The 25,797-nt window shown below is 47.1% G+C and overlaps 1 protein-coding gene across 13 annotated transcripts in view; it reads right to left on the bottom strand.

The window, feature by feature from the left end:
• FLNB (filamin B) overlaps positions 1–25,797 on the bottom strand; it is a 163,653-nt gene that overhangs the window by 26,673 nt on the left and 111,183 nt on the right. For 2 of the 13 annotated variants that reach the window (XR_010155254.1, XM_001174012.7), the window contains exons 20-33: positions 23,990–24,252; positions 21,800–22,397; positions 20,987–21,160; positions 19,748–19,910; positions 18,733–18,893; positions 14,575–14,742; positions 13,463–13,555; positions 12,551–12,674; positions 10,710–10,866; positions 9,314–9,503; positions 6,955–7,202; positions 3,560–3,631; positions 2,737–2,839; positions 1,875–2,015 (exon numbers count right to left, since the gene is read on the bottom strand). Coding sequence is in view for 10 of the 13 variants with exons in the window: in XM_001174012.7 (XP_001174012.2) it covers positions 1,875–2,015; positions 2,737–2,839; positions 3,560–3,631; positions 6,955–7,202; positions 9,314–9,503; positions 10,710–10,866; positions 12,551–12,674; positions 13,463–13,555; positions 14,575–14,742; positions 18,733–18,893; positions 19,748–19,910; positions 20,987–21,160; positions 21,800–22,397; positions 23,990–24,252 (2,655 nt within the window). In the remaining 3 variants the exon portion in view is untranslated. The remainder of the gene's footprint in view (positions 1–1,874; positions 2,016–2,736; positions 2,840–3,559; positions 3,632–6,954; positions 7,203–9,313; positions 9,504–10,709; positions 10,867–12,550; positions 12,675–13,462; positions 13,556–14,574; positions 14,743–18,732; positions 18,894–19,747; positions 19,911–20,986; positions 21,161–21,799; positions 22,398–23,989; positions 24,253–25,797) is intronic. The other 11 variants (XR_010155255.1, XM_054680723.2, XR_010155256.1 and 8 more) reach the window with 9 other exon arrangements.

Here is a 25,797-nt window from a genome sequence, read left to right as displayed (position 1 = left end):
GTGGTCTTCCCTGCCCACCCCGACTCCTAGCCCTATGTAAGCACTTTCATTTCTGCAGTGTTCGGGTGCACATCAGGAAAAGACCTAAGTGTTCACAACAGGGGACTGGTTAAATAAATGCTGATCTACTCATGGGCCATTAAAAAGAGTGAGGAAGACCCATGTTTTCTGACTTGAGAAATTATCCATAATATGATGCATTAAAAAGAAAAAAAGCAAGTTGCTATAAACTATGAATACCATTATGCTATTCCTTCAAAAACAAAATAGAATAAAATTATATGTATGTTTGTAGATACAGAGAGAAACATCTGAAAAGATACACAACTCACACCAGCAGTGGAAGTGGATGGCAGATGTGAGAAAGACATTTTTTCCTCTCTCTCCATCTGCCGCTTTAGAATATTTAAATAGAAGCAGATAGTACATTTTTGCTTTAAACCAATATTACATACAGACAACTAAAGTAAATGCCAATCTCAGAGAAATATTTGCAACTCCTACCACAAAGGGCTAATCTCTCCAATGTTTACATTGCTCTTAGAAACCATATGACAAAGGCCAATAACCAAATAGAAAAACAGGCCGTGGATCCAAATGTTCAGTTCACAGAAAAAGAAATACAAATAGACATATGGAAAGTTGTGTGGTCTCATTCACAAGAGAAATACAAATAAAGCAACGCTGAGATTCTGTTTCTTTCCAACCATCAGACTGGCAAAGATCCAAAAATTTGATACCATATTCTACTGGCAAATTTTGTGGAAAAGAAGGTGCTCTTCTCCATGGCCAGAGGGCGTGTGAACTGCAACAGCCCCTCTGAAGGGCAATTTGGCAAGATCTGTCAAAATCATAGATGCCCGCACTGGGGCCCTAGCATTGCCTCCTCTGGTAACTAAATCTCACAGATACATCTTTGTGAGTGTGAGGTGACTAGGGGAAAAGTCGATTTGCTGCAGCAAGACTGGGGACAGCAAGGGCAGGAAGAACCAAAATGCCCTCCAATAGGGAAATGGTCAAATATGTAATGGTTCGTCCACATGAGGGAAGGCTGGGAAGACACTCTCTTATATATCTGTATTTCCGTTTGCATGGAGAGTCTTAAAAATACTCTGAAATTGGCCAGGCGTGGCAGCTCATGCCTGTTATCCCAACACTTTAGGAGACAAAGGCGGGAGGTCTGCTTGAGGACAGGAGTTTGAGACCAATCTGTGCAACACAGTGAGACCCTATCTCCACAAAAAAATAAAAATAAAACCCTGAAACTCTGAAATCGAACATAAAAAAATTTATGATAGTCTAGTTCAAGGAGAGGGGTAGGAAGGAAAACTTTCTTCATATCATTTTTATTTTTGAACCATGAGAATGTGTTACCTATTCAAAATACTAAATTAAAAAACAAATACAACTACAAAAAGAAAGAATGAACTGGTGACACTGTGCTGGTTGATGACCCATGAAACCTGGGCTGGCTTCCCTTGTCGAGGGCTGCTGGTCCTCTTCTTCCACCTCTGACCTGGCCCCAAGCCCCCAGGCCACACAGGGCTCTGCAGGCCAGGCTGGAAAGTCCCTTACCATGCCTCCCATTTTTCTCCCAGCTTGACCTCTGGCCACACTCAGCGTAGTGACAAAGATAAACAACCACAGACCCAAAGGCCTGCACTGTGACCCAAGACACTGAGCTACATCATCCCTTCCAGAAATCAGCTGGACCTGCTAGGGTCCCAGACTGTTTGGTTTCACAGGGGTACCAACGCTGCATTCCCCAGCCTGCTGCCGAGAGCTGGTCCCTGCACAGCGGCTGAGGAGTGTCTGCAGGCTGCCCGGATGCCCCTGAATGGTGGAGCCCTGCTGGGCCTGCTGACTCAGCTTACCAGGGATGTGGCTGCCCATGTATTTGATGTGCATCTCATGGAGCCCGACCTCAGTGGGGGCGTATCTAACAGTGACCGTGCCGTCCTTGTTGTCCACAATCTCAGGTGTGGCTGTCTTCCCAGAAGGCATGTGGACCTCTCCTATGGAGCACAGAGAGATGGGGCAATGAAGCCCACCAGCAACCTTCCCCAGAGAAGCAGAGCCCAAGGCACAGAGGTATTCAAAATAAAGGTTTCCAGACCCAAGAACATTCATTGCTGCCTAAAACATTCAAGTCCCACAATGGGAGAGACCATTTGCTCTTTTCTTTTTTTTTTTTTCCAGTTCCATTTGGCTTCCACAAAATACAGCAGACAACTCTTAAAGAGTTTTCTACAACTGGCAAAATCAAGCTCAGAAAGGACTTGAGAAGACCATGAAACCAGCTGGATACATAGAGCATCAAACCAAAGAGAAGCGGGCCATTGAAAAGAGGCTGAGGGGAGAAAGGAACTCCTGTATGACAGACTCAGTGTCAAAGTCACATCTGGAAAAGTCAAATAAGAGAAGGCAGGAAAAAGGGGCAAACAAGAACCCGACAGTCATGAGGTATCTAAACACAGCAGTTTTTAACCTAGAGAGAATCATGGGCCTGCTCAAGAAAGTAATGCAAGTTGTCAGTGAGCCACTTCTTCAGAGAAACACACACGTGGCATATTCTGTAGTTTCAGGAGCCCACGGCCCAACACCGGAGACCAAGAACTCGTGACCCTGGGTTAAGGAGCCTGGGTCTGGGGGACAGTGGACACACCTCCCCAGCACCATTCTGGGAAGCTCGTGAGAGCAAGTGAGAATGAGACGGCCTTTATGGCAAGTGCTTACCAGTGATTTCTCCTTTCCTGACAGCAAACGGAATGACCAGGTCAAAAGGCTTAAATCCCAGGCCGTTCATGTTACTCACTGGGACATAGGCCTCTTCGGTCACCTAAAAACAGAAGGCAGTGGTCACTGGGTAAAGCAGACAACAGCGGGAGCTGGTGAAGCTACAGGGGGTAGAGCTGCTGGGAATTCTACAAGCCAGTGAGGCCGGGATTTGGGAATGCGGCTGCCCATTGTGGTATGGGCTTTGTCTAAGTGGCTCCAGACCCAGGGTAGAACCTGAGGGACAGGAGAGGTCATGCTGACCAACTGTTAGCAATCACTCGGGAGTCTGTTTGTAAAATTCCCAGCAGCGCCCATGGGAAAGTGGAAAAGTGAGAGACAGCAATGTCTATGAGTCCCAAGAGGCTCCATCTGGAAAGGTTTAGTTGCTTGTGGCCTGGAAAAGAAGGTGCATTTTAAGTGGCAGAGAGTAGCAGTGGGCGGCTTTCCCCCTGAACAGAAACTGAATGTGCAAGTGGCGGCTTTGAGAGGCAGCAGGAGGGCTGCAGACAGCTGTCTGTCTTTCTCTTTAAACACGGAGACAAACTGCACCGAGCGTGATCACAGACACAACGGCTGGCGATTCGTGGAGCACGGATGGTGACGCAAAGGTGATCTTATTACAGAAAAAGCAGGGATCATCGTGATGGGCTGATCAGTGAGGGGCACACCAATGACCAGGACACCCACAGGGCTTAAGCAATCCCAGAAGCAGATGGCAGATTTTCTGAAATGAAGGCTGAGTAAACACAGAAACACAAAAAGGAGAAAACCAAAATTGTACCCAGGGCCTGAATCCAGGGGGACATGCATTTACCGGTGCCTCCTCCACGGCTGTGACTTCCCCATCTGTGGCCTGGTCAGTGGCAAATGGAGATTAGTTGGGAACCATACTGGAAGGATACACTCAGTAGACTACCACCACAGAGCTGCTTCCCCCACTGCTCCATCTTGAACTGCAGTGAGCCACTCACTCTAGCGAAGGACACTTTCTTACTGCCCTTTTGGAAGGCAGTTGGTGTCCTCTCTTCAACTGTCAGATGCGCATGCCCTGTGAGCCCACAACCCCACTTGTAGCACGCAGACCTAAGCTGGCGGGAGGCTCCATAGTTAACTGATGTGTGTAAGGACCTTGACTGGTGCCGTCTGTGGTCGTGCAAAACTAAAGCAACCTAATGTCCATCTGGAAGGGGTTTGTTCAAATAAATTCTGGTAAGTCTGTCCAGTGGAACATGGCAGTCAGGTCCAATGAATCAATATGTAGGGGTACCTACGACACATTGAGGGAAGGAAGCAAGGTGCGAAAGCAGTATGTACGGTGTGACCCCAGGTATGAAAGTGAGGTGTGTGAAGTGTAAGCAGGTAAAAACTAACACAAGGCATCTCTGCAGCACAGAATCAGGAAAAAGTTCTTTTTTTTACTTGATAAATGTCTACTGTGGTTAATTATTTAATTTTTTTTGAGGCAGAGTTTTTCTCTGTCATCCAGGCTGGAGTGCAGTGGCACAATCTCAGCTTACTACAGCCTCAACCTTCTGGGCTCAGGTGATCCTCCCACCTCAGCCTCCTGAGCAGTTGGGACTAGAGGCGTGCACCACCACACCAGGCTAATTATTATTATTATTTTTTTTGGTAGAGATAGGGTCTCACTGTATTGCCCAGGCTGGTCTTAAACTCCTGGGCTCCAGCAACCCTCTCATCTTGGCCTCCCAAATTGCTGAGATTTCAGGCGTGAGCCACCATGCTCAGCAGTTAATGTTTTTAAAGTTTTTTATAAATTCATTTTCAACAAATCTCAGCTTTAATGCTCCTGGCTGGGCGCAGTGGCTCACGCCGGTAATCCCAGCACTTTGGGAGGCCAAGGCAGGTGGATCACTGGAGGTCAGGAGTTACCAGCCTGGCCAACATGGTGAAACCCCATCTCTACTAAATATACAAAAAATAGCCAGGGCGTGGTGGTGGGTGCCTATAATCCCAGGTACTCGGGAGGCTGAGGCAGGAGAATCGCTTGAACCCAGGAGGTGGAGGTTGCAGAGAGCTGAGATTGCACCACTGCACTCCAGCCTGGGTGACACAGTGAGATTCTGTCTCTCAAAAAAAAAAAAAAAAGATTTAATGCTCCTGATTCAACAGAACCAACAGCAAGGGAACCCCTCTCAACACCCTCTTCCGCCATAAGAAAGAATAAGAATCAGAAGCCCTCTCCTACAGAGGTAGGCCTATGTACCCATGTTAACTGCTTTGTGTGTATCTTGGGATCTGCAGAAAGGCAAAGGCAGCTCTGTGAGCGACATTTGGAACAGCCCTATCCTCTGCCTGCACAGGTTGGAGCTATGCAGGGACATATCAGTCAGAAGGAAGATCTTTCAATGGCTGAGTTATGGCCTTTGGTCCAGGACTTCTCAAAGGCAATGGGCAGTTAAGCTGTTTGTCCATGACTCCATGTGCTGTGTGTGAGTAGTGTATTTGAAGAAACCACCCTGTGGGTCTCCTTGAGACATTTGCTATGACTGCAGTGCTGGTCAGTGTCCTTTTTTGGCGTCAAACTTATAGAGAGAAGCAGGGAATCTACCCAACCAAAGCCAATGAACAGTCAGTCAGTCCATCTAGTTAAGGTTCTCTCCCTGGAATGAGAGAATAAAGACCCAAACCAGGTACTGTAGGTGATCGTCCCTTTCTGCCTTCAGCAGTGGTCAGGGGGCAGTGGGTAAACACAAAGTATTCTTGCTTTGTGTGTATTCAGGGGCTAGAAGACACTTATTACTGAGTTTGGAAGCCTCCACTTCTGCAAAAAGCGTCCTCAATTTTTTTACTCTGACTTTCTCACTTAGACCTTCCCAATATGGTCTTCTCTTACCCCCAACTCATTGCACCAGCAGGCCCATGACCACTGCTCAGTGCTTGGCTGCTCTTCCCTCCTTCCACCTAATTCTAACCAACCAGATAAAACCCACTATGGGCTAAAAACAGATTCTGAAAACTACAACTGGTACCCTTCTCTGTGAATAAGGACATCAACTTCCCAGCTGTATTTCTTTCTTCCTACAGGAGAAAAACACTCTTAAATGAACAATGTCAAAAGTTGACAAGTGTTTACATACTTGAGACATAAAAGAGCCTCCAGATCTCTGGCATGCTGTTTACAGATAAACAGACGTCGATGGAAGGGAATAATACTACAACAGAGTATAGACTGTTTGGAAGAAAGTCCCTGAGCTTTGGAGTTTGGAATAGAGTCTTCATGCACCTCTCCATTGCTGCACAAAATGAAATAATTAGAAGGTGCTTTGTCGGCTGTGCACAAGGCCAGGTCATTAAGGGCCTATAAACCTTGTGGTCAAGTGCGGCTGCTGACCACAGTATCAAAGGACACCAGTGAGGATGACAGCATGGTATTTGGTGTCTGTCTAGACCAAGCATGCTTCATTTGTAAAAAAGCCAACGATGCTTGGTTTTGAGGGTTCAATGAGGTAATGTCCCCAAGGTTTCTAACCCTTTTCCTGGTTGAAGGATATTCAGAAGATCTATTATGCAATAATAAAAATAAATAAACAGAGGAAGATCTATAAGTAACTCACAACTGAAAATGAAGACCTTGGTCATTCACTAACCCAGGTGTTTGCATAATGGTTTCCTCCTTTTATTCCAGATGTTCCTAGCTGCAAAAGACGAGGTATTTCCCCCTCATACATAAAGTGTGAATCTTTCCAAAACACAAGTGGAGGTACTTTGAGTCCTGGGATTTCAGAGTCAAGTCTCCAAACAAAACAGCATCAGGAAGCTCTCTCCTCCAGCCATGGAGAATGGCCATGAAGATGGAAGAAGGAAGAGCTGGCCGGTTAAAAACCTGTCATGTTTTATGTAGAAACATTTTCATAAAGGTGTGTTTTTCTGAGGAGTTATCTTTCAAAATGCCTGGGCTTAGGCCAGGATATTGCCCAAGTCCCTTATTATGATAGACACCTTGGTGGCCAGTAAGATTCCCAAAAACCCTTACAGCCAAAGGGTCTCTGAGTTTCTAGAGATTACTCTGGGACTCTACAAGGTCATGACTGCTTAACAAATTTTTTTCCAAAGGAAAAAAAAGGTGAAGAGGATATCCTAGTCAGGGTTCAACAAACGGCAGCTGTTACAGTTTCCACCAATAACAGCATGCTCTGGAGAAGGAATTTTCCTTACCATGACAGTGAAGGGGCTGTTAGGAATATCAACACCACCGAAGCGCACATAGATCACATATGTGCCCGGCTTGGCAGCTGTGTAGAAGATGTCATAGGTTCCATCTTCATTCTCAATGACATCGGCCTCGGCCTCAGTGCCATCTGGGGTCAGAACCGTGCAGGTCACTTTCCCCTTCCCGGCAGTCTTGGCATCAACCACAAAGCCTACTTCTTCGCCAGTTTTCACAGTGGAGGCGATTCCAGGACCTGGAGAAGAGTTCAGGGGAAGAGAATGGAAGTATGGACACACATCCTGGAGGCCCAAGAACAAATCATACCCATCCATGTTGTCTGTGCCTGTAAATGTTAGGCCTCCAACTGCTGCCATTCAGAGGGATATCCCAAAGATCCCCTGATCAGGTGTTGCTCAAAGGGTTACTTCATCAATTACTTACTAAATAAGGAGCATCTGTAAGCTCTGAGTGTTGACTAAAGGTTAGCCTGGGTTTGCCAGCATTTAAAGGTATGGCAATGAAGGTTGACTTTCAATAGCAACCATATTGGGCATTTTCTTAAGTGCCAGGTACACATAAAGGTGGGCAAGACACAGTCCCTGCTCTCAAGATGTTAACAGGGCCAGGCACCAAGAACGACAGTTCCAACTGCAGTGGAAATGCTGAAGAGGAACTAAGTTACAGAAAAAATAACAAACTGTTCCTCAGAGAAGTGTCTGGCAGCATATCTAGGCAAAGGTTCTAAGAATTTATATCCCAGGGTTGCCGCACTGACAAAGGGCTTCCTAAAGAAAGGAAACATGGCTGAACCCTGAAGGATGGGTGCTGTTAGCTAAGGGAGACTTGCAACCTCTCCCCAATGACCAGTCTCTCTCTGATTTCTGGCGCCCCTTTACACGGGATCCATATATCAGGAAATGCAGAAAAGCATGAACTAAAAGCACATTGGTAGATATGAGCCAAGTGCGTAGGAGTAATAGGGAGGGTGGCAAGAACAGTTTGTTCAGGGAGTAGTGGAAAAGAAGACTGGAGTCAATCTGTGGAAGGCCCTGAATGACAGACCCAGAGGTGTGGCCAAAAGGCAAGTATTCAGCTCAGGATTCTGCCCAAGCTGGGGGAGGAAATAGGGCCTGCAAGGCAAGGGGGAAGTCCCCATCCAACGTTAACATGCCATCAATTAGTAAAGATGATCTGGTTGTCGCTGGCAGCTGCATAGACCTAGGAGGTGGTGGATTGGCCTGCATTCCAAAATTTCTCCATTTTTTTGCCATGGGTTAGCCAAAAAGGGCCACGCTGAGCAATGCACAACCTTGCCGTGAAAGCCCAGATTTTTTCCATTCAAAAAAAGATGGGCTATGAGAGAAACAGAACACATCAAGGGTGGTCCTGTGTTTAGACTTCTTATTTAAAAAGAAGTAAATCTGTCTCATTTTAGAGATGGGGATTCATGTTTTAAAATCTGCTTGAGCAGCAGCACTGAGCTGCCCAAGGGCTGTTCTTAAAAACTGAAAGGCCGGCCAGGCGTGGTGGCTCACACCTGTAATCCCAGCACTTTGGGAGGCTGAGGAGGGCAGATCACTTGAGGCCAGGAGTTCAAGACCAGCCTGGCCAATTATGGTGAAACCCTGAATCCACTAAAAATACAAAACTTAGCCGGGCATGGTGGTGGGCACCTGTGGTCCCAGCTACTCAGGAGGCTGAGGCTGCAGTGAGCTGAGATTGCGTCACTGCACTCCAGCCTGGGCAACAGAGCAAGACTCCATCTCAAAAAAAAAAAAAAAAAAAAGAACGGCCTGTGACAGTCAATAGTTGTGTCTTAGAAACTGAAGGAAAAAGGAGGGGGAAAAAAAAGAAAAAAACCAAAGAAACTGTGATGCTCAAATATTCATGGAGAATTCCTGAGAGGTTTACACATGCATGATGAAAAAAACCTAGATCCTTAAATGTGTTTCTCTAATGCTGACCTGAAATGCTCTTGAATGAATCCTGAGTAACTATCTACTCATAAAAGGCAGAAATGTGCTGCTTTTCATGGGAGCCGCCATCAGAGTTGGGTTCTCAACATTTCAAAAGCATATAATAATAGTTATCATGTACCTGGCACCGTGCTAAGCATTTTTCATGCCTGACCTCATCTAATCTTTGCAGTAACCCTGTAAAACAGTCTCTGTTCCTTAGAAGAGCTTCTTGGATCTAAATGTTCTCCAAATAAAAACAAAGAGCTTCAATCTATGTCAAACTGAAGTTCAGTGAGGTTGAGCAACGTGCCCAGATCATGTAGCTTATAAGTCACAGAGAAGGGCTACGGCCCGGCTTTCTGATTGCAAAGCCTGTGCCCCTGACCTTGAGATGCCCTGTACTCACCCGTGGCCAGGCACTTGCTGGCATCACCCGTCTGTGTGGCTCGGATGCGATAAGGAGAAAGTGGGATGTCGTCACCCCCGTAGGTGACCCCAATCATATAGCGCCCAGTCTTGTCGGGGATGTAGGTGACAGCATACGTGCCATCTTTATTGTCATGGACAATGGCTCTTTTGGGTTTTCCTTCTTGGTCCTGTGGATCATAGAGAAATGCTATTTAGGATGTTGTCAAGATGTAGAAAACATTCATGGAAAACCTTGACATATTTTCCTATTAGTGCCTCTAGTGGAAAGAGACAGAATTGATGGCTTAATACAATCTAGTTTTGTTTTGTTTTTTGGTAGGGAGAGTAGAGGGTCACAGATCCCTTTAACACCATGACAGACATGGCCAATTTTTAGTAATTTTGTTTTCAGGTGAACCAAGAGTGTTTTAGCTCGAAATCCTCTGAAATGTAGGGAGGGGAGGAGGCAGAGGCTTCTGCTCACACACCACCACATCCAGTCTCCCTTTTCTCTTTATTAACAGGACCATAACTCTTAGCTAGGTGCACCGCTCCCAGAAGATGGGACTCCACTTCCTAGCATCCTTGCCACTAGGTAATGTGACTTGTGACCAACCCCCAACAAATCAGAAGGGAATGGAAGTCTATGATGGACTTTTGGCAGGGCTGCTTAAGGGAGCCCACTGAGCTGGGAGGACCCCTTTTTCCCTTCTTTCTTCCTCCTTCTGGCCTGCCACGTGGATGTGATGGCCAGAGCACTGGCAGCCTTATGGTCCAGGAGGAGACCTTAAGGACAGAAGCCACATGCTAGGTAGAGGAGCAGAGAGATGAAGCTGACTTCCTTGGTGAGCTGCAGGGCACCCAGGTGGCTTAGCCTGGGGTTCCTTAACAAGAGAGAATAATCTCATTTATTTCAGCCACTCTTATTTTAAGGTTTACTGTGATAAGCAGCATAACTTAGTCTTAACTGAACCAAAGAGTAATTTAAAACATTTAAAAATAAAAACATAGGGGACGGGCGCAGTGTCTCATATCTGCAGTCCCAGCACTTTGGGAGGTTGAGGCAGGCAGACTGCTTGATCCCAAGAGAGTTCAAGACGAGATTAGGCAACATGGTGAAACCCCATCTTTAAAAAAAATAAAAATAAAAACATAGGAATAGATGTAGTAAAAAAACATGAAAATTCACCCAAAAGTGGTTCTTGGAGCTACACCCTCAAATCTCTCAGGTGAGCTGCTTATGCTTCTGCACATTTACTGACTCTTTGGTGGGAAAATCTAACAAACAACTTGCATTGAGTCAGAAATCGGTTATTGAAACCCTTGTTCTTAAATCTGGCCCGGAAATTAAGTCTTAGGATTAAGGTTTGGCTCAGAAAATAACTCCAAGTTACCGTTATTTGAACAGCAAGCAGGCCTTCCCCGGCATCTCGGGCATCAATTGCAAAGTCCACAGGTAGACTGGCAGGCACACCATAGGAACTAAGGCCGGGGCCACTGGCAGTCACTTTGCTGGCATCATATGTGGGAAGGACCTTGACCTTGAAGGGACTTGATAGACACACACACACACCCTAGTCAGTAAAGATACATGTCAACCCAGCTGCATCTGACTTTTCTTACACATAAGAGTGGGATGGAAAAGGGGATTTCTACAGCAGATAAGACAGTGAGTTAGTCAAGGTGCCTAAGTCCAGCAGAAATTTACAACCATGAGGTAGTAACCATCATATGACAGACTGGTTTTGTTCTGAGTGTGTTCCAAGGCAGCAGTCCCCAACCTTTTTGGCACTAGGGACTGGTTTCGTAGAAGACCAGGGGGCGTGGTGGGGGAATGCTTTCAGGATAAAACTGTTCCACCTCAGATCATCAGGCATTAGTTATATTCTCACAAGGAGTGTGCAATCTAGATCCTTCTCATGTGCAGTTCATAATAGGGTTCGCACTCCTATGAGAATCTAATGCAGCTGCTGATCTGACAGGAGGCGGGGCTCAGGCGGTAATGATGGCTCACCCACCACCATGCGGCCCAATTCCTAACATGCCATGCACCCACACCAGTCCACGCTCCAGGGGTTGGGGACCTCTGTTCCAAGGGATACAAGTAGTTTGGGGAGGAAGAGTTCACAAATTAGTTTGGGAAACACAGGGTTAAACACATTTACCCTACTTTTGTTATGCTAAGATCATGGTCACCAAATGGAAAGAGAATAGTGGAACTTCAGTTTTAATATTTATATCTCATCTTATTCTATATTCTGTATCTATAATTATTCTATATTTAGTATGCTTCATATGGTACATGGTATATTAGTAAAGCAATATACAAATGTACTTTATAAATTACATATTTCTACATAGAGCTAATATGCTTATCTCTATATAAAATATGTGTTAGGGGATATGGGTGAAAGTTTTTCATCTTAAGGGGCATGATTTTTTAAAAAAAGAAAAGAAAACCCTTAGAGATTGTTCCAAGAGGTGAAGAGCTTATGTAACATTTTTTTTTTTTGTATTAATATCAACAAGGAACAAGGTTTCTATGCAAAACCTTTTGGAAATGCTTTTATCAAGCAAACCCTGAAGTAAAGACCTTTGTCCTGTCCCAATCAGAAAACTACTTGCAGGTTCACCAAAACACCAAAAGGAAGCCTCTAATAAACTAATAAATTCTTTATTTCATCAATGATTGTCTACTACTATTGCTTTTTTTTTTTTTTTTTTTTTTTCCGGAGATGTCAGGGGAGGGTCTATGTTGCCCAGGCTGGCCTCAAACTCTTGGGCTCAAGTGATCCTCTCATCTCAGTCTCCCAAGTAGCTGGGATTACAGGCGAATCCCACCACACGTGGTTAGGATTTCCAACTTCTTAATTTCAGCTCACCTTTAAACTAAAGATGTCTGAAAGGAATTGGGGGAGTGAGAGAGCGGGAGCCACAAATATCAAGGCTAGTGTGTGGTGACAAGTTGCAGGTTCTATGTAATACTTGCTGCCTCTATGAATGGGTAGACGGACTGATGGAGGAATGGATGAGTGGATGGATGGAATGATGAAAGAATGGATGGACGGATGGACTGATGGAGGAATGGATGGGTGGATGGATGGACTGATGGAGGAATGGATGAGTGGATGGATGGAATGATGGAGGAACGGATGGGTGGATGGACTGATGGAAGAATGGATGGGTGGACAGATAGGCTGATGGAGGAATGGATGGGCAGATGGATGGAGCTTACCTGCGAGGAATCTCTTCATCAGCATATTTAACTGAGACCATGTAAGGTCCCTCCTGAGATGGGGTGTAGGTTACTGTGTGTGTGCCATCTCCATTGTCCACCACGTTCACTGGCTCCACCAGGCCTGAGGACAGAGATGAGAGGTTTAAGGAGCTGCCTGGCCTCACCTTTACTCCACCCTTGGCTGAGTCTGAAATAGGACCACATCCATCCCCAAGAGCTGTTGGTTTCCACTGATGAGTAACATAAAGGCCAGCAACCATAATCACAGGCCTGAAAAAAATCACAGGATCCCCAATTCATGGTTGCAGAAATGACCCCGAGAGACACCTTTAGCTTTTTGTTGGCTAAAATACACTCAGTCTGCCCTAGAGTATAATTAAGGACACTGCCTGTGCTTGCTGCTGGAGGGTGTATGTGGATGATGTGTGTTGAAGACACACTATAACCTTTCAAGCTGGTTAGGCACGCTTAGGATGTGGCAATTTTACTCTACAGCTGAGACACTGCCAAAGTGTCCAGAATTGTGAAGAGCAAAAATTAACCAATGGGCTGGCTAGTCAAGACTTGTGGCCACCTTTGAGCAAAGAACACTGTGGTACCAGCATGCTGGGGCATAGGTGCAGGGCAGGGGAGGGTGCCAATCTCATGGGGCAAGGGGACCCTCAAGGTGAAACCTGTGGAGATGTTAGAGATTACGCTAAAACATAATCAAGGCACGCGTTGGGTTGCAGAGTCCAGATCCCAGCTTCCAACATGACAGTCAAGGATGGGTCAACTCCAGTGTAGGTTAATCAAAGGATGGCATGCTCATTAAGCAAAGCAGATGAGGCAGGTGTAAGCAATTTTAGAAGTGAGGCCAGCAAGAAGCATTTGGGTTACATAATCCAGCAGCCATGGGAAAATGCAAACCTGTCTTATTAAAGTCACCCTTCGGGTCACCTTTAAAGAACTCTGAAAGGGCTTTCAAGGGGCTGCGCCATGACTGGGAATCCGTGTCATCAGCTAAAATCAAAAGACTGTTACTTGAGAGTCCTTCATAATAGAGGCAGATATCCAAGTAAAGCTTCTCTTTCTTCTTTTTCTCCCTCTCTCATTCACACATACACAGGGACACATACATGCACACAAACACATGCAGGTCCTGAAGCTCAGTAACTTCACAGAATCTGATCCCAGGCCCATGACCTCATTTCCCCCAAACCACTTCTGCCCTGAGCTTCAAAAGATATAACCTCCTGCTGAACCCCATGAAGGAGAAGGTTCCTCTTCAAAGAGGGAAACCCCCATTTGCCACTTCTGTGAATCCAAGAACATATCATTGGCGAGGAGAATCCAGATTACGTAAGAAATTAGGCACACTGTCCTCTATGTGGGAAAAGGCACATTTTAAGTGCTGGAGGAGGAAACATGGTCACTTACCAAAAAAGGCAAGTTCCAATGCACTTCAGGGCTTTGTCCCTATATGGCCCGCTAGCCTTACCAAACCCAAGTTCCAGGCTGCCAACAAGGCAGGCCAAATTGCCAACAAAGCCCACTCCCCAAGACACCCTCTATCTCTGGGGAACTAAGACAATGACAAAGCCACGTATCACGTGCATCATGTACCTGGCATTCCCAGAGGTTCTGGTATGTACCACATGGACACCAAGGTATCTCAATGAGTTATCACCTCCAAACCCCACCATCTGCCACATCCAGACCAACCCACCCCCTCACAAATGCTGAAACACATAATGAAACAGTCGCCACCATATTACATATGACAGCCCAAATACTGCTGCTTCCTCTAAGAAATTGATAGCCATATTATTAAATGGGGGGACAGATCACTGGAGAAATAACAAGCCTGCTTACTTGTAAGCAGGAATTTCTACTGTTTAACTAGAACATGAAACAATAATTTTTTTTTAATTTAATTTTCAGCTCATGAGCAAACTCAAAAGCAAAGCATCTGCTCTGGGTCACAGCTGCCCCTGCCTGGGGCAGATGAATGTCTGCAGGAAGGCAGGGTGCACACTTACCTCGTGGGCCCAGGACCCTCACTTCCAGCGGAGCCAGGCCAGCCTTGCTGCTGTCCACCGTGAAGGACTGCAGGACACGGGCTCGGACGCCTGAGCCCAGCCCGGGGCCGGCAATCTTGACCTTGCTGGGGTCCACAACATCCTTCACAGGAACCCTGAAGGGGCTGCCTGGAAGAGAGGTCGTGGGATTCTGAGCACAAGCTGGGAAATGGAGACCACCTTGTGCACACCCAGAATAGCACTGCTGCTCCCCCGGGACCTCGGCCATGCAGGCCTCGGTCAGCTCCCCCTGCCTCACTGTGTGCACTGCTCATGTGCCCACTCATTGTTGTCAACCATTCTCACAGAACACCTACTACGTGCAGATGTTGTGCCACGTGCTGGATCCTGAGTGGTTAACACCCCCCAGGAACCCACAATTGCAGGAGAAGGATGAGGCAAGCAAGTCACTCTAACATCCTACATAACATATTTGGGGTGTGGAAGGTGGAGCACTCAGGAGGCAATTAACCTGGTCTGCGGGAGACCAGAGAAAGCTTTCCAGTAACATCTCAGTTGCGGCACAAGAGGGAGCAGACAGAGAGGTGCTTCAAGTAGAGAGGCCTCAGCACATGCAGGAGCCTAGAGGCGAGGGAGGAGACAGGCTGCTGGAGCAACTGAAGGAGGAAGCCAAGTGGTGGAACAACAGAACGGAGAGAGATGGGCAGGCCCTGCAGCCCACATCCAGCCCTGTCCCCCACACGTGGCTCCTGTGTGTCTCCCAGACTCCTCTCCCTCCAATGCAGCTGGCACCTTCTGACCACACTCAGCCTTCTCGGTCACCCGGCCACCTGGTGAAGCCTTGCCGTCTTCCTGAGTGTAAGCTGAGCTCCTGCTGCATGGCTGACCCCCCGGGGGACCCTGAGGGCCTCTGACTCCTTGAGGGTGTCAGTTTTAAAGATGAAGCACAGAGGAGTCGAGGAGAGGAGATAGCGATTTGCTAGAGAAGTGCTAAACAGAGAAACAAGGGCTAGGCCAAGGACGCTCATGGACTCCACTGTGGAGGGGGACCTCCCCATCCAGCGAACGGCAGCATGCGTCAGGCTACCACGCCCATCACCAAGGGGCTACGTGCACCTCTGCCTCGCATGGGAGTCCTGGTGCTCCCCATGGTATCTGGCAAAGTTAATGACTGCCGTGAAAGCTGAGGGATCTCTGCTTTGCATCCCAGAGAATGTATACTTCGTAGAATTAGGGATGGTAGACAGCCAAGACACACAAAGAATTGAGTCCCTGGCTTTCTAACAAGAGCTGGGTCTCAACGGCATCCAGGTCTTTAGCTACGTGAAATAAATGGCTGGCCCTGGCAAACAAGCACAGGCCTCCATCCACACTGGGGTGAGAGGAACAAAAGGGGGCTTTACTTTAGAGTGACAGTTGAGGATTTCAATGTCAACAGCTGATGGCAAGGGACTACTTCTGAGGCCAATCTTTAAGTCAGAGCCTCCACTAGAAGTTGTCTGAGCTCAGCATGAGAGTAGCCAAAAACCAACAAACCCGGGTAAGATAAACTGTCCAAGATGGCAGACCCCAAGCATTATCCGCCACTCCCCTGTTCCATGCCCAGACACATGTCACCATTCCCTCATGCCAGATCTTCTTCCTCATGCACTCCGAACCCCAGTCAATCCAGTGGTCTAGGGAGCCGCCACCAACCAACCACAGCTGGCCTACCACAGGAAATCAACATGCCATTATGGGTAAGACAGGACACGTTGTTAAAAATAACTCCACTCCGGGTTTTTAACCAGGCCAGGAAAAACTAGGCTAATATTTAAGCACCCAGAATTACCATGAAAGCAAATTAGAAGGTGGCAGGTAGCCGACTGTTTCACGGCAGTACCCCCATAGGTTGCCTTAGTTAAGAAGCCCGATGCTAAGAAAACCAACCAACACTTCACTAAATGTCTCTGCCTGGGAAAGTTCTGGGGTTCTGGAAAAGCTGGCATTTGGCTCTCTGGGAGGCAACAGAGAACCTGAAACGTAAAAAGGCACCATCCACACCTGATGGGAAAACCACAAATGAGTGTCTTTCTGTTGTTATGCTCAAAGACGACCATTTGCTTTAAGCTCACAGGTCGGCCACAGGGGACAAACTCTGACCCCTTTCTGTAAGGGGGATTCGGAAGCTGGTGGCACTCACCAGCCTTTCCCCATAGTCAAAAAGTTTCATTGCCACAAAAACCAGGAGATGTTCATCTCCACTGTTGCCTGCCAGGTCGGAGCCACATCACCCCTCCTGGGAGCAGCCTTCTACCTGTTGCCTGTGCCCAACTCTCTCCTAACGCAAGTGTTACAAAACTCCAAAACGAGCCCGTAGCTCTGAATTCTGTCACCGAGCCCCATTCTCATTCTTCATAGCAGTCATCACAAGTTTTAGTTGTAAAAGCCCTAGACAGTAAGCTCCCTGAGGGCAGGAACTTTGTCTTGCCCACAGCTGAAATCCCCTAGACTAGTGATTATAGGAATTTTTAAAATCTATATTGAATGAGCCGCAAGCACAAGTTTGAGGAGAAACATGTTGTTTTAAATGACTTGAGGCTTAAATGAGTATCTGAGTAGAATCAGTCTGAGTTGAATGTCAATACTTTCTGATCAGTGTGAGAGAGAGTGAGTGTGAGTGTGTGTGCACATTTCCATGTGGTAAGGGGGAAGCAGGAATGGAATCAGGAAAGTGTGTGGTCAGTGGACACTCCAGCTGCCTGAGAGTTAACCCAGAACCCAGCAGTGGGCCCCTCAGCCTGCCCTTCCCCTCTCAGCGTGACCCAGAGAAAGAAGAACAAGCCCCCGCTGAGGCTCTTTCTGCTCCTGGGGTCCTGGGGTGGGGCTCTGCCCTCTTCACACCACACCTAAGACAAGGCATAAGTGGCCCAGAACAGCCCCAGCCCTCGGTCTTCTGTCCACACCACACACTCGCCTGCCCTTTTAGAAATGGGGGCGGGGGAGGTGGTCTCAGAATTCACCACTATAGAATTCATCCATGTAACCACAAACGACTTGTACCTCAAAAGCTATTGAAATAAATAAATAAAATGTGTGGGGGTGACAATCGTTTGAGTAGATAACTAGAACCTATGGAGAGTCCTCCCCCCAAAACAAATGGAGGAGGGTCTTTCACTACTTAAGTCATATATTTATTTATTGTTTGAATCTTTACAGCAGTGGTTCAGGCTGAAGTGATTTTGTCCCTTAAGACATCTGGCAAGATATAGAGACATTTTTGGTTGCCACAAATAAGAATGGGGAAGGAGAAGTCTGCTATGGGCATCTAGCAGGTACAGGGCAGGGATGCTGACAAAAGTCTACAATGAACAGGACAGCCCCACACCACAAAGAATCATCTAGCCCAAAGTGTCATAGTGCCGGAGTTGAGAAACCATGTTTCACAGTGATTACACACGACATCACTAAATACAAAAGAAAGAATTTGAATCTGCATATCTTGATCAGCTACTAGTATTGTCAGTGAAAAAAAAGAAACCAAGACACATGAATAAGGAGCCAAGCACAAAATAAGGTAGAAATTTTCTTTCTTTCTTTTTTTTTTTTTTTTTTTGAGACAGGGTCTTCCTCTGTCACCCAGGCTGGAGTGCCGTGGCACAATCTCAGCTCACTCAACCTCCCAGGCTCCCATCTCAGACATCCTCCCATCACAGCCCCCACCCCACATAGCTAGGATTACAGGCACGCACCATCACACTCAGCTAAGTTTTGTATTTCTTGTAAAGATGGGGATTCCCCATGTTGCCTGGGCTGGTCTCAAACTCCTGACCTGAAGCAATCTGCATGCCTTAGCCTCCCAAAGTCTGGGGATTACAGGTGTGAGCCACTGTGATTTTCAACTTTGTAAAGAACCAGCTTTCCCCTGAATCAAGAACTAGGTCCTCCAACACACGCACAACTGTTTCCAGTCAAAATTCTAAGCCGATGCTTTTTGCCATGTTACCGGTTCTACTGGGAGTTGAGATAATCTTGGAGATGTAGCCCTAAGAAAAACTGTCCTTTTGCAGCTATTACAAATATCAGATTGTTTTCCCCACTCAGAGAGATAAGCAAAATCAAACCCATTTTCCTGCAAAATCAATTATTCTCTGGGGTCCTCTCTGAGGAATAGCTTACCAGGGATGTGGGCTCCTCCATATGTGATATTAACATCGTAATCCCCCGGAGCGAAAGGAATGTACTCAGCACTGCAGCTGCCATCCTTGTTGTCTCTGCAATTTATCTTCGACTCTGATGGTCCCTCAACAGTTATGCCAAGCCCACCAATTCCTGCGCCTCTGGAAAGGGTGGAAAAGAAAGTGAAATGTGCACCATTTATGCTGGTCTGCTTATTGCCAAAATTCATGCAAATTCCCTTTATAAACTATTCCACGTAGCCACCCCAACTCAATTACTACACCTCTCACATAGGGAATTTCACATTAGTATAATGTAAGTAAAGACACTCTGACCCCTCATTTTCAATGCTTATGCTTCATTTATTTTTCTTTTTCCTGAGACAGAGTCTCACTCCATTGCCCAGGCTGGAGTGCAGTGGCGCGGTCTCGGCTCACTGCAACCTATGTCTCTCGGGTTCAAGCAATTCACATGCCTCAGCCTCCCAAGTAGTAGCTGGGATTACAGGCATGTACTACCAAGCCCAGCTAATTTTTATATTTCTTGTAGGGATGGGGTTTTGCCATGTTGGCCAGGCTGGTCTCAAACTCCTGGCCTCAAGCAATTGTCCCGTCTCAGCCTCCTGAAGTGCTGAGATTACAAGTGTGAGCCACCACACCCAGCCTATTTTTCTTATCTAATTGCACTGGCTAGGACTGCAAGTACAATGCAGGCATATGCCTTGCAACCAACTTTAATAAAAATACTTACAAGGTTGGCTACAAATTTTTACATTATCAAGTTATAGAGCTTGATTGACTCCTGGTTTGCTAAATAGTTTCATGACCATTATCAAGTGCTTTGGTATGTTTTTTAGGTATGCTTGGTCTTTCTATGTAACGTAAGTCTCTACAGAAGAAAATATATGTTATAAAAATAAAAATTCATCTTATCAAAAGTTAGGAAACTATGACACATAGGTAGAATCTAGCCACAAAAGTGAGACTCAAGACACCAAATGTAGGACCTTGCCTACCTGGTAACCACGGTGAAGACATTGGGCTTGTTGGTAAAGGCCTCTTTCAATCCAGGTCCTTGGGCTTGCACCCTAGATGGTTGGCAGCCTTCAGTGACAGCCACCTTGAAGGGACTGTTTGGGATAGGCACATCATCATATGTCACCTCCACTACATGGAGACCTGTTCAAAACAACAAACAGACACGCATATTTGCATACAAATCCCCTATTTGTGAAAAATGATTCTCTACTTCAGAGTTTCATCTAGCACTGAAGTCTGCATGCTATACTATGTTATTTGGAAAAGGGGGTTAAAAACACAGCAATGTAGCTGGGGGCAGTGACTTACGCCTATAATCTCAGCACTTTGGGAGGCCGAGGTGGGTAGATCGCTTGAGTCCAGGAGTTCAAGACCAGCCTGGGCAACATGGCGAGACCCCATCTCTACAAAAAATACAAAAATTAGCTAAGTGTGGTGGTGCACACCTGCAATTCCAGCTACTCAGGGGGCTGAGGCAGGAGGATCATTTGAGCCCAGGAGGTTGAGGCTGCAGTGAGCCGTGATCACACCACTGCACTCCAGCCTGGGCAACAGAGTGAGATCCTGTTTCAAAACAAAACAAAACAAACCCACAGTAATGTAGGTATGATCTGACTTTTAAATAATACAAACCATCTATCTGCAGTCACATAAGCCACTCCACCCCAACCAAGCAAATATTCAAGTCAGTCATCCTAAACAGATTACTCTCATTTGGGAAAACACCATCCAGCCATTAACCAAAAGAAAAAGCGAAACCCACGAAACAGAAGAAACACGCATCCACAAGAAGATTGAAAATATCTATATCAGAATATCGCAGGCTTCTGATCTCCAGGTAGTGGAGATATACATGGCACTTTTTTTTTCTTTATGCTTTTCTATTTATTGAAATTTTTAATAATTCCTAATACTCAAGAAGAAAGAAATTCATACGCAAAGAAAAATGGCACAAATGAGCAACATCATGACATTACCCCATAACTTGCTGAGGTGAGACTGAGGCTAAACCCAGCCCACCTATTACACAAGGCCAGCAAGCCAGGCACTGAGTGGGCAGGTGACTGCTGCGGAGGCTGACTTCCACTCTGTCACTCTGCACGTGGCCCTGCTGAGACAGACCTAGCACATGGGGCAGGCATCAGTACCAGCCACCAGGAGGCAATGACCAAGGTCAGCTCTGAACGAGGGTCCAGTCCAAGGACAGGGCGGCTCACCTTTCTCAAAGGGTGTGTATTCCACCTGGTAGGTCCCATCAGCATTGTCTGTGACAAAGCACTCGGTGGAGGCCCCTGAGGGGTTGGCAATGTGGGCCTTGATGTGGTCACCCCCAACCTGGGTCAGCGGCCGAGAGTCAACCGTAAAGTCGGTGGTAGCTTCCCGGAACACATCTGCAGAGCAAGCACATAGCTAACACTGCCACCAGTACCCCAGACCCAAAAGCAAACCCCAGAACCAAGGTTCTTGGCACTTCAGGACACATGAAGTCTAACTTCAGTAACTAGAAAACTGGTTTTTCTAACTCTCAAATCAAGAATATTAACCCCCTCCATCCCAAAAGAAGTCCTTTCTAGAGTAGCCATGGCTAAGTGACAACACGACTGCTCACACCGGGCTCAAGGACAGGTTAAAGGTTGAAGACAAACCTGCTGTGTGGCATGCAGGTGTTAGCCAACGCCACATTTTAAACTTTTTTCCAATTAAATGCCAACATGTTGTATGTTGAGTTTCCAGAGAAAAATCAAGATTTCTGCCTTTGCCAAAAAACTAGAGATTCTGCTGACAATGCTAGGTCCTGTTCCCCATGGAGAAACAGAAAACAGGGGTTGAGTAGCACGGTCCCCAGAAATGCAATGTGCTCAACCTTCACCAGGGCCCCCCAACTACTCCCTGAGGCAGAGGGAACAGGTGAGCACCGCCTTATATGTCACCTGGCTCCTGCAGGTGGCTGAGTTTGCAGCTCCAAGTTTCAGGTAGACCTTAAGTCCCAGCTTGTCTTTTTTTTTTTTTTTTTTTTTAATGAAACCCACCTTTCCCTTCTATTCCCGGTCCAAAGACTTTGATCCTGCTGGTGTCCACGGCGGGCTCCACCTTGACCCGGGCGGGGAAGTGTGGCACGAGTTCGCCACCATACTTCATGGTCAACGTGTACATGCCGGCCGTCAGGGGCACGTAGGTCACCGCGTAGGTGCCATCTTTGTTGTTCTGAATACTGACTTCGGCTTTTGTTCCCGAGTCCGAGACAGCTTCCAGGCCCAGGGCCCCTGGTCCCGCTTCCGAGCAGTCGACGCTAAGGAGGCCAGCTTCACCCACCTTCCCATGCTCGAGACCTGGCCCCGATGCCACGACTTTAGAGGGGTCAAAGGGCATTTCAATGTCAGCTTTGAAGGGAGACCCAGGTATGTGGACTTCTTCAAAGAGGATGTTGACAAAGTACTCCCCGGGTTTTGTGGGAAGGTAAGAGACGGAGCAGGTCCCGTCACCATTGTCGGAGCACTCGATTTTGGCCTCACACGGACCTTCCACCGTTAAGCCCAGACCTCCAGTACCAGCTCCTTTGGTATCGATGGTGAACTCGGCAGGCTTGCCCACGAGACCACCTTCGAGGCCGGGACCATGGGCCTTCACCTATTTGAGCAAAGAATAAAGTCAAACTGCATTGGGATCGCTGCTCAGCCAGCACTGCTTTCAACACCCATGCGTATAATCGGCATGGAAGTGCATCTTAGCCAGGCAGCCCTTCTCTTGGGGCTTCATGTGTCACACGTGCACACGAGTTAGAGCCACAACAGTCAATACAGCAAATGCCTCAGAACTCAATCACCAGCGAAAACCCACAGGAGAGAGGTGTGACCCCCATGGAGCAGCCCCTCCAAGACTCTCCTCTCTCCTACCCAACCTGACCCTTCTAAATCACAGGCCTGGACTTGGAGACCTAATGTCCATTCCAACAAAGACACACGAGATCCCAGGTTGAGGGCTCATGGAAGGGCTCTTGTGGAGCTAGCTGTGGCTTGGGCTGTTGCACTTTGCTCAACAAATTCTGCATAATAATAAAACTAAACTGTTTCTAAAAAAGAGTGAGGAAGGAGGCTTTCACCTCTAATTCAACAAATAAGACACCTTCATAGGATTCACACCATTGAGACCACTTGAAATCTTCCAAAACCCCTTGAGTCAGGGTTACTATGAAGAAATGACGATGAACTCTTTTTTTTTTTTGGAGGGGATGGAATCTCACTCTGTTGCCCGGGCTGGAGTGCAGTGGCACAATCTCGGCTCACTGCAACCTCTGCCTCCCAGGTTCAAGCGATTATCCCACCTCAGCCTCCCGAGTAGCTGGGATTACAGGCGCGCGACACCACACCCAGCTAATCTTTGTATTTTTAGTAGAGATGGGGTTTCACCATGTTGGCCAGGTTGGTCTCAAACTCCTGATCTCAAGTGATCCATCCACCTTGGCCTCCCAAAGTGCAGTGATTACAGGCGTGAGCCGCTGCGCCCAGCCAAGAATAATGGTTTTTTTTTGTGGTTTTTTTTTTTTTTTTTTTTTTTGAGACGGAGTCTTGCTCTGTCACCCAGGCTGGAGTGCAGTGGTGTGATCTCAGCTCACTGCAAGCTCCGCCTCCCAGGTTCACGCCATTCTCCTGCCTCAGCCTCCCGGGTAGCTGGGACTACAGGTGCCCGCCACCATGCCCAGCTAATTTTTTGTATTTTTAGTGGAGACGGGGTTTCACCGTGGTAGCCAGGATGGTCTTGATCTCCTGACCTCATGATCCGCCCGTCTCGGCCTCCCAAAGTGCTGGGATTACAGGCATGAGCCACCGCGCCTGGCCAGAATAATGTATTTTTATATTACATGATTCTAGCTTCTGTAGGGTGAGCTCCGTCTGTGAGCTGGGTGCTGGGCAGAGGCCTCCACGTTTGCTAACTCACCTACCCCTTACAGGCTGGCTTTGTAGTGAGGACTGTGATTATGCTAACAAGTGAAGAAAGAAGACTCTGGGACAGGGAGCCCCTCACCAAAGTCTTGTAGTCAGAGAGCAAGGGGAGGAGCAGGGTTGTGACCCACCTACCCAGGGGACCTTTCACAGTGAATTGTGCTAACTTTCATCACAAAACGATTTTCAGAAGGTCTTTGCCAGGAAGAACCAGAGAAGGACTATGGTGTCATGTTTAACAGCAATGAGACAAGTTCTGGGACAAAAGCAAAGGCTGACCTTGGTGGGATCTGGTGGCAGCGAGGCCTCCACTGTGTAGGGGCTCCCGGGCACAGGGTGTCCATCGTAGGTCACGTCTACAGCATACAGCCCCTCCTCCCGAGGGATGAACTTGGCCGTGCTGCTCTCCCGGCCTGTCACAGGTGTCACTAGGCATGGCACGACCTTCCGAGAGGGGCTGAGGATTGTCACGTCCAGCTTCCCCTGGCCTCCTGCCCCCCTGGTATCAACGGTGAACTCCTGATCCTTCCCAACTTCCACCCCTGGAAAAAGAAACACAAGCTGAGGTGAAGAGCTGACCCTTTTCAGCAGCAGGAACAATCCAGAGCACAGAAGCAATGGTTCTTTGGACATGGGGACTTATCTCAGCCTCTACCATAAGCAACAGCCGCTGCAGAGGACAAGCAGCAAAGCTGAGTAAGTATCATCAGCATCTCAGCCTCAGTAACAACAAGTGTCGGCACAATAATCCATTAGTGATGACAGCAATAACGGCTATCATTTACTGAATGCATTTTATATGCCAAGCACAAATAGATTATTGTCTTAATTTTCATCACAATCCTATGGGGTATTTATTATTAACCAATGGCTTTCACAGATGGGGAAACTGATGCTGAGAGAGGTTAAGTAACTTGTCCAGGGTGATATATGCAGCAGCCTGCCAAGCTGGGACTCAAAGTGAAATTTACCTGACCCCACAATCTTTGCTGACCAGAAAGTTGTAATCTGACACTGTCGTCTCTTATTTACTTACTTTTGGTGTTAACTTGATATCCAAACACCCTCATAAGTCAATGTTTTATTTACTAATTCTTGGCAGCCAACTCCATCTTATAGGCACCCCTCCCCCTCAAGAAAGCAGAAGTCACAGAGCTGCCAAATGCGAGCCGATTGAAGCAAGTGCTGAGAACTGACTGTACTGTGATGGTTTCCAAAAGGTCTCTGCAAAGCAGGGCTGCAGGAAGCCCAAGTGTTAGATTAGACAAGAACAGGGAAAGGACTTTACCCAAAACAAAAGCACTGGGAACACAGGGCCCCTGCCACAACCCAGAGAACCTTGACTCTGAAGAAACACAGGGCCTGGCAAGATGGACACTGCCGAACCACAGGCAAGGAGGTCCCGGATCGCTACTTCCCACCAGAAAAGAGGCTTTCCTAATTGGCACCCTGCTTTTCCTGTTCTGGAGTCAAAGCTCTCAGTGTCTTGGGGAAAGGAGTGACAAGGGGACACATGACGGGGTTGGGCAGTGGACGTTTACACATTCAGAGCTGGCTGCTCCAGCCACAAAAGCCAACAGTGAGCTCTCACTTTGGATCTCTGCAACTGGGAGCTGGCCTTGCTTGCAACTTGTGCACTTGGGTCACGAGTGAAGGAAGATGCTCACTAATGGCACTGCTAGTGGCACTCTGGAGAAACCCTCACAGGTGAATACAGGAGGCCCCGTCCTGGGGGTATGCACTCAGCCCTGCCTCAGTAAGCCTGAAACCAGGTGAATGTGAGCCCTGAGGTACATCCAGTCTGGAGCCACTCAGCAGTAAACACAGACGGAAAAGATGTAGGAGTGAATGATTCCCGAGATGCACTGTTGGAAGGCAGGCCGAAGAAGTAGGTTTATACAGCAGGGCAACTTTAATGCAAAATAAATACAGCCAAATGTGTTCCACAGGCACATCTATATGTATAGATGCAGAGAGAAGATCTGGAAGAACAGAAACTGAATTGAAAACTTTGGTTAACCCTAGGGAGAAGGAGAGGTGAGGGTTAAAGTGGAATTATCCCTTAACTGTAATGTTTTTTAGATGAA

Source organism: Pan troglodytes, chromosome 2, assembly GCF_028858775.2.
Source record: "Pan troglodytes isolate AG18354 chromosome 2, NHGRI_mPanTro3-v2.0_pri, whole genome shotgun sequence".
NCBI classification, from domain to species: domain Eukaryota; kingdom Metazoa; phylum Chordata; class Mammalia; order Primates; family Hominidae; genus Pan; species Pan troglodytes.
The sequence above is the reverse complement of the archived record's forward strand: the minus strand, read 5'-3'. Positions and strand labels throughout refer to the sequence as shown.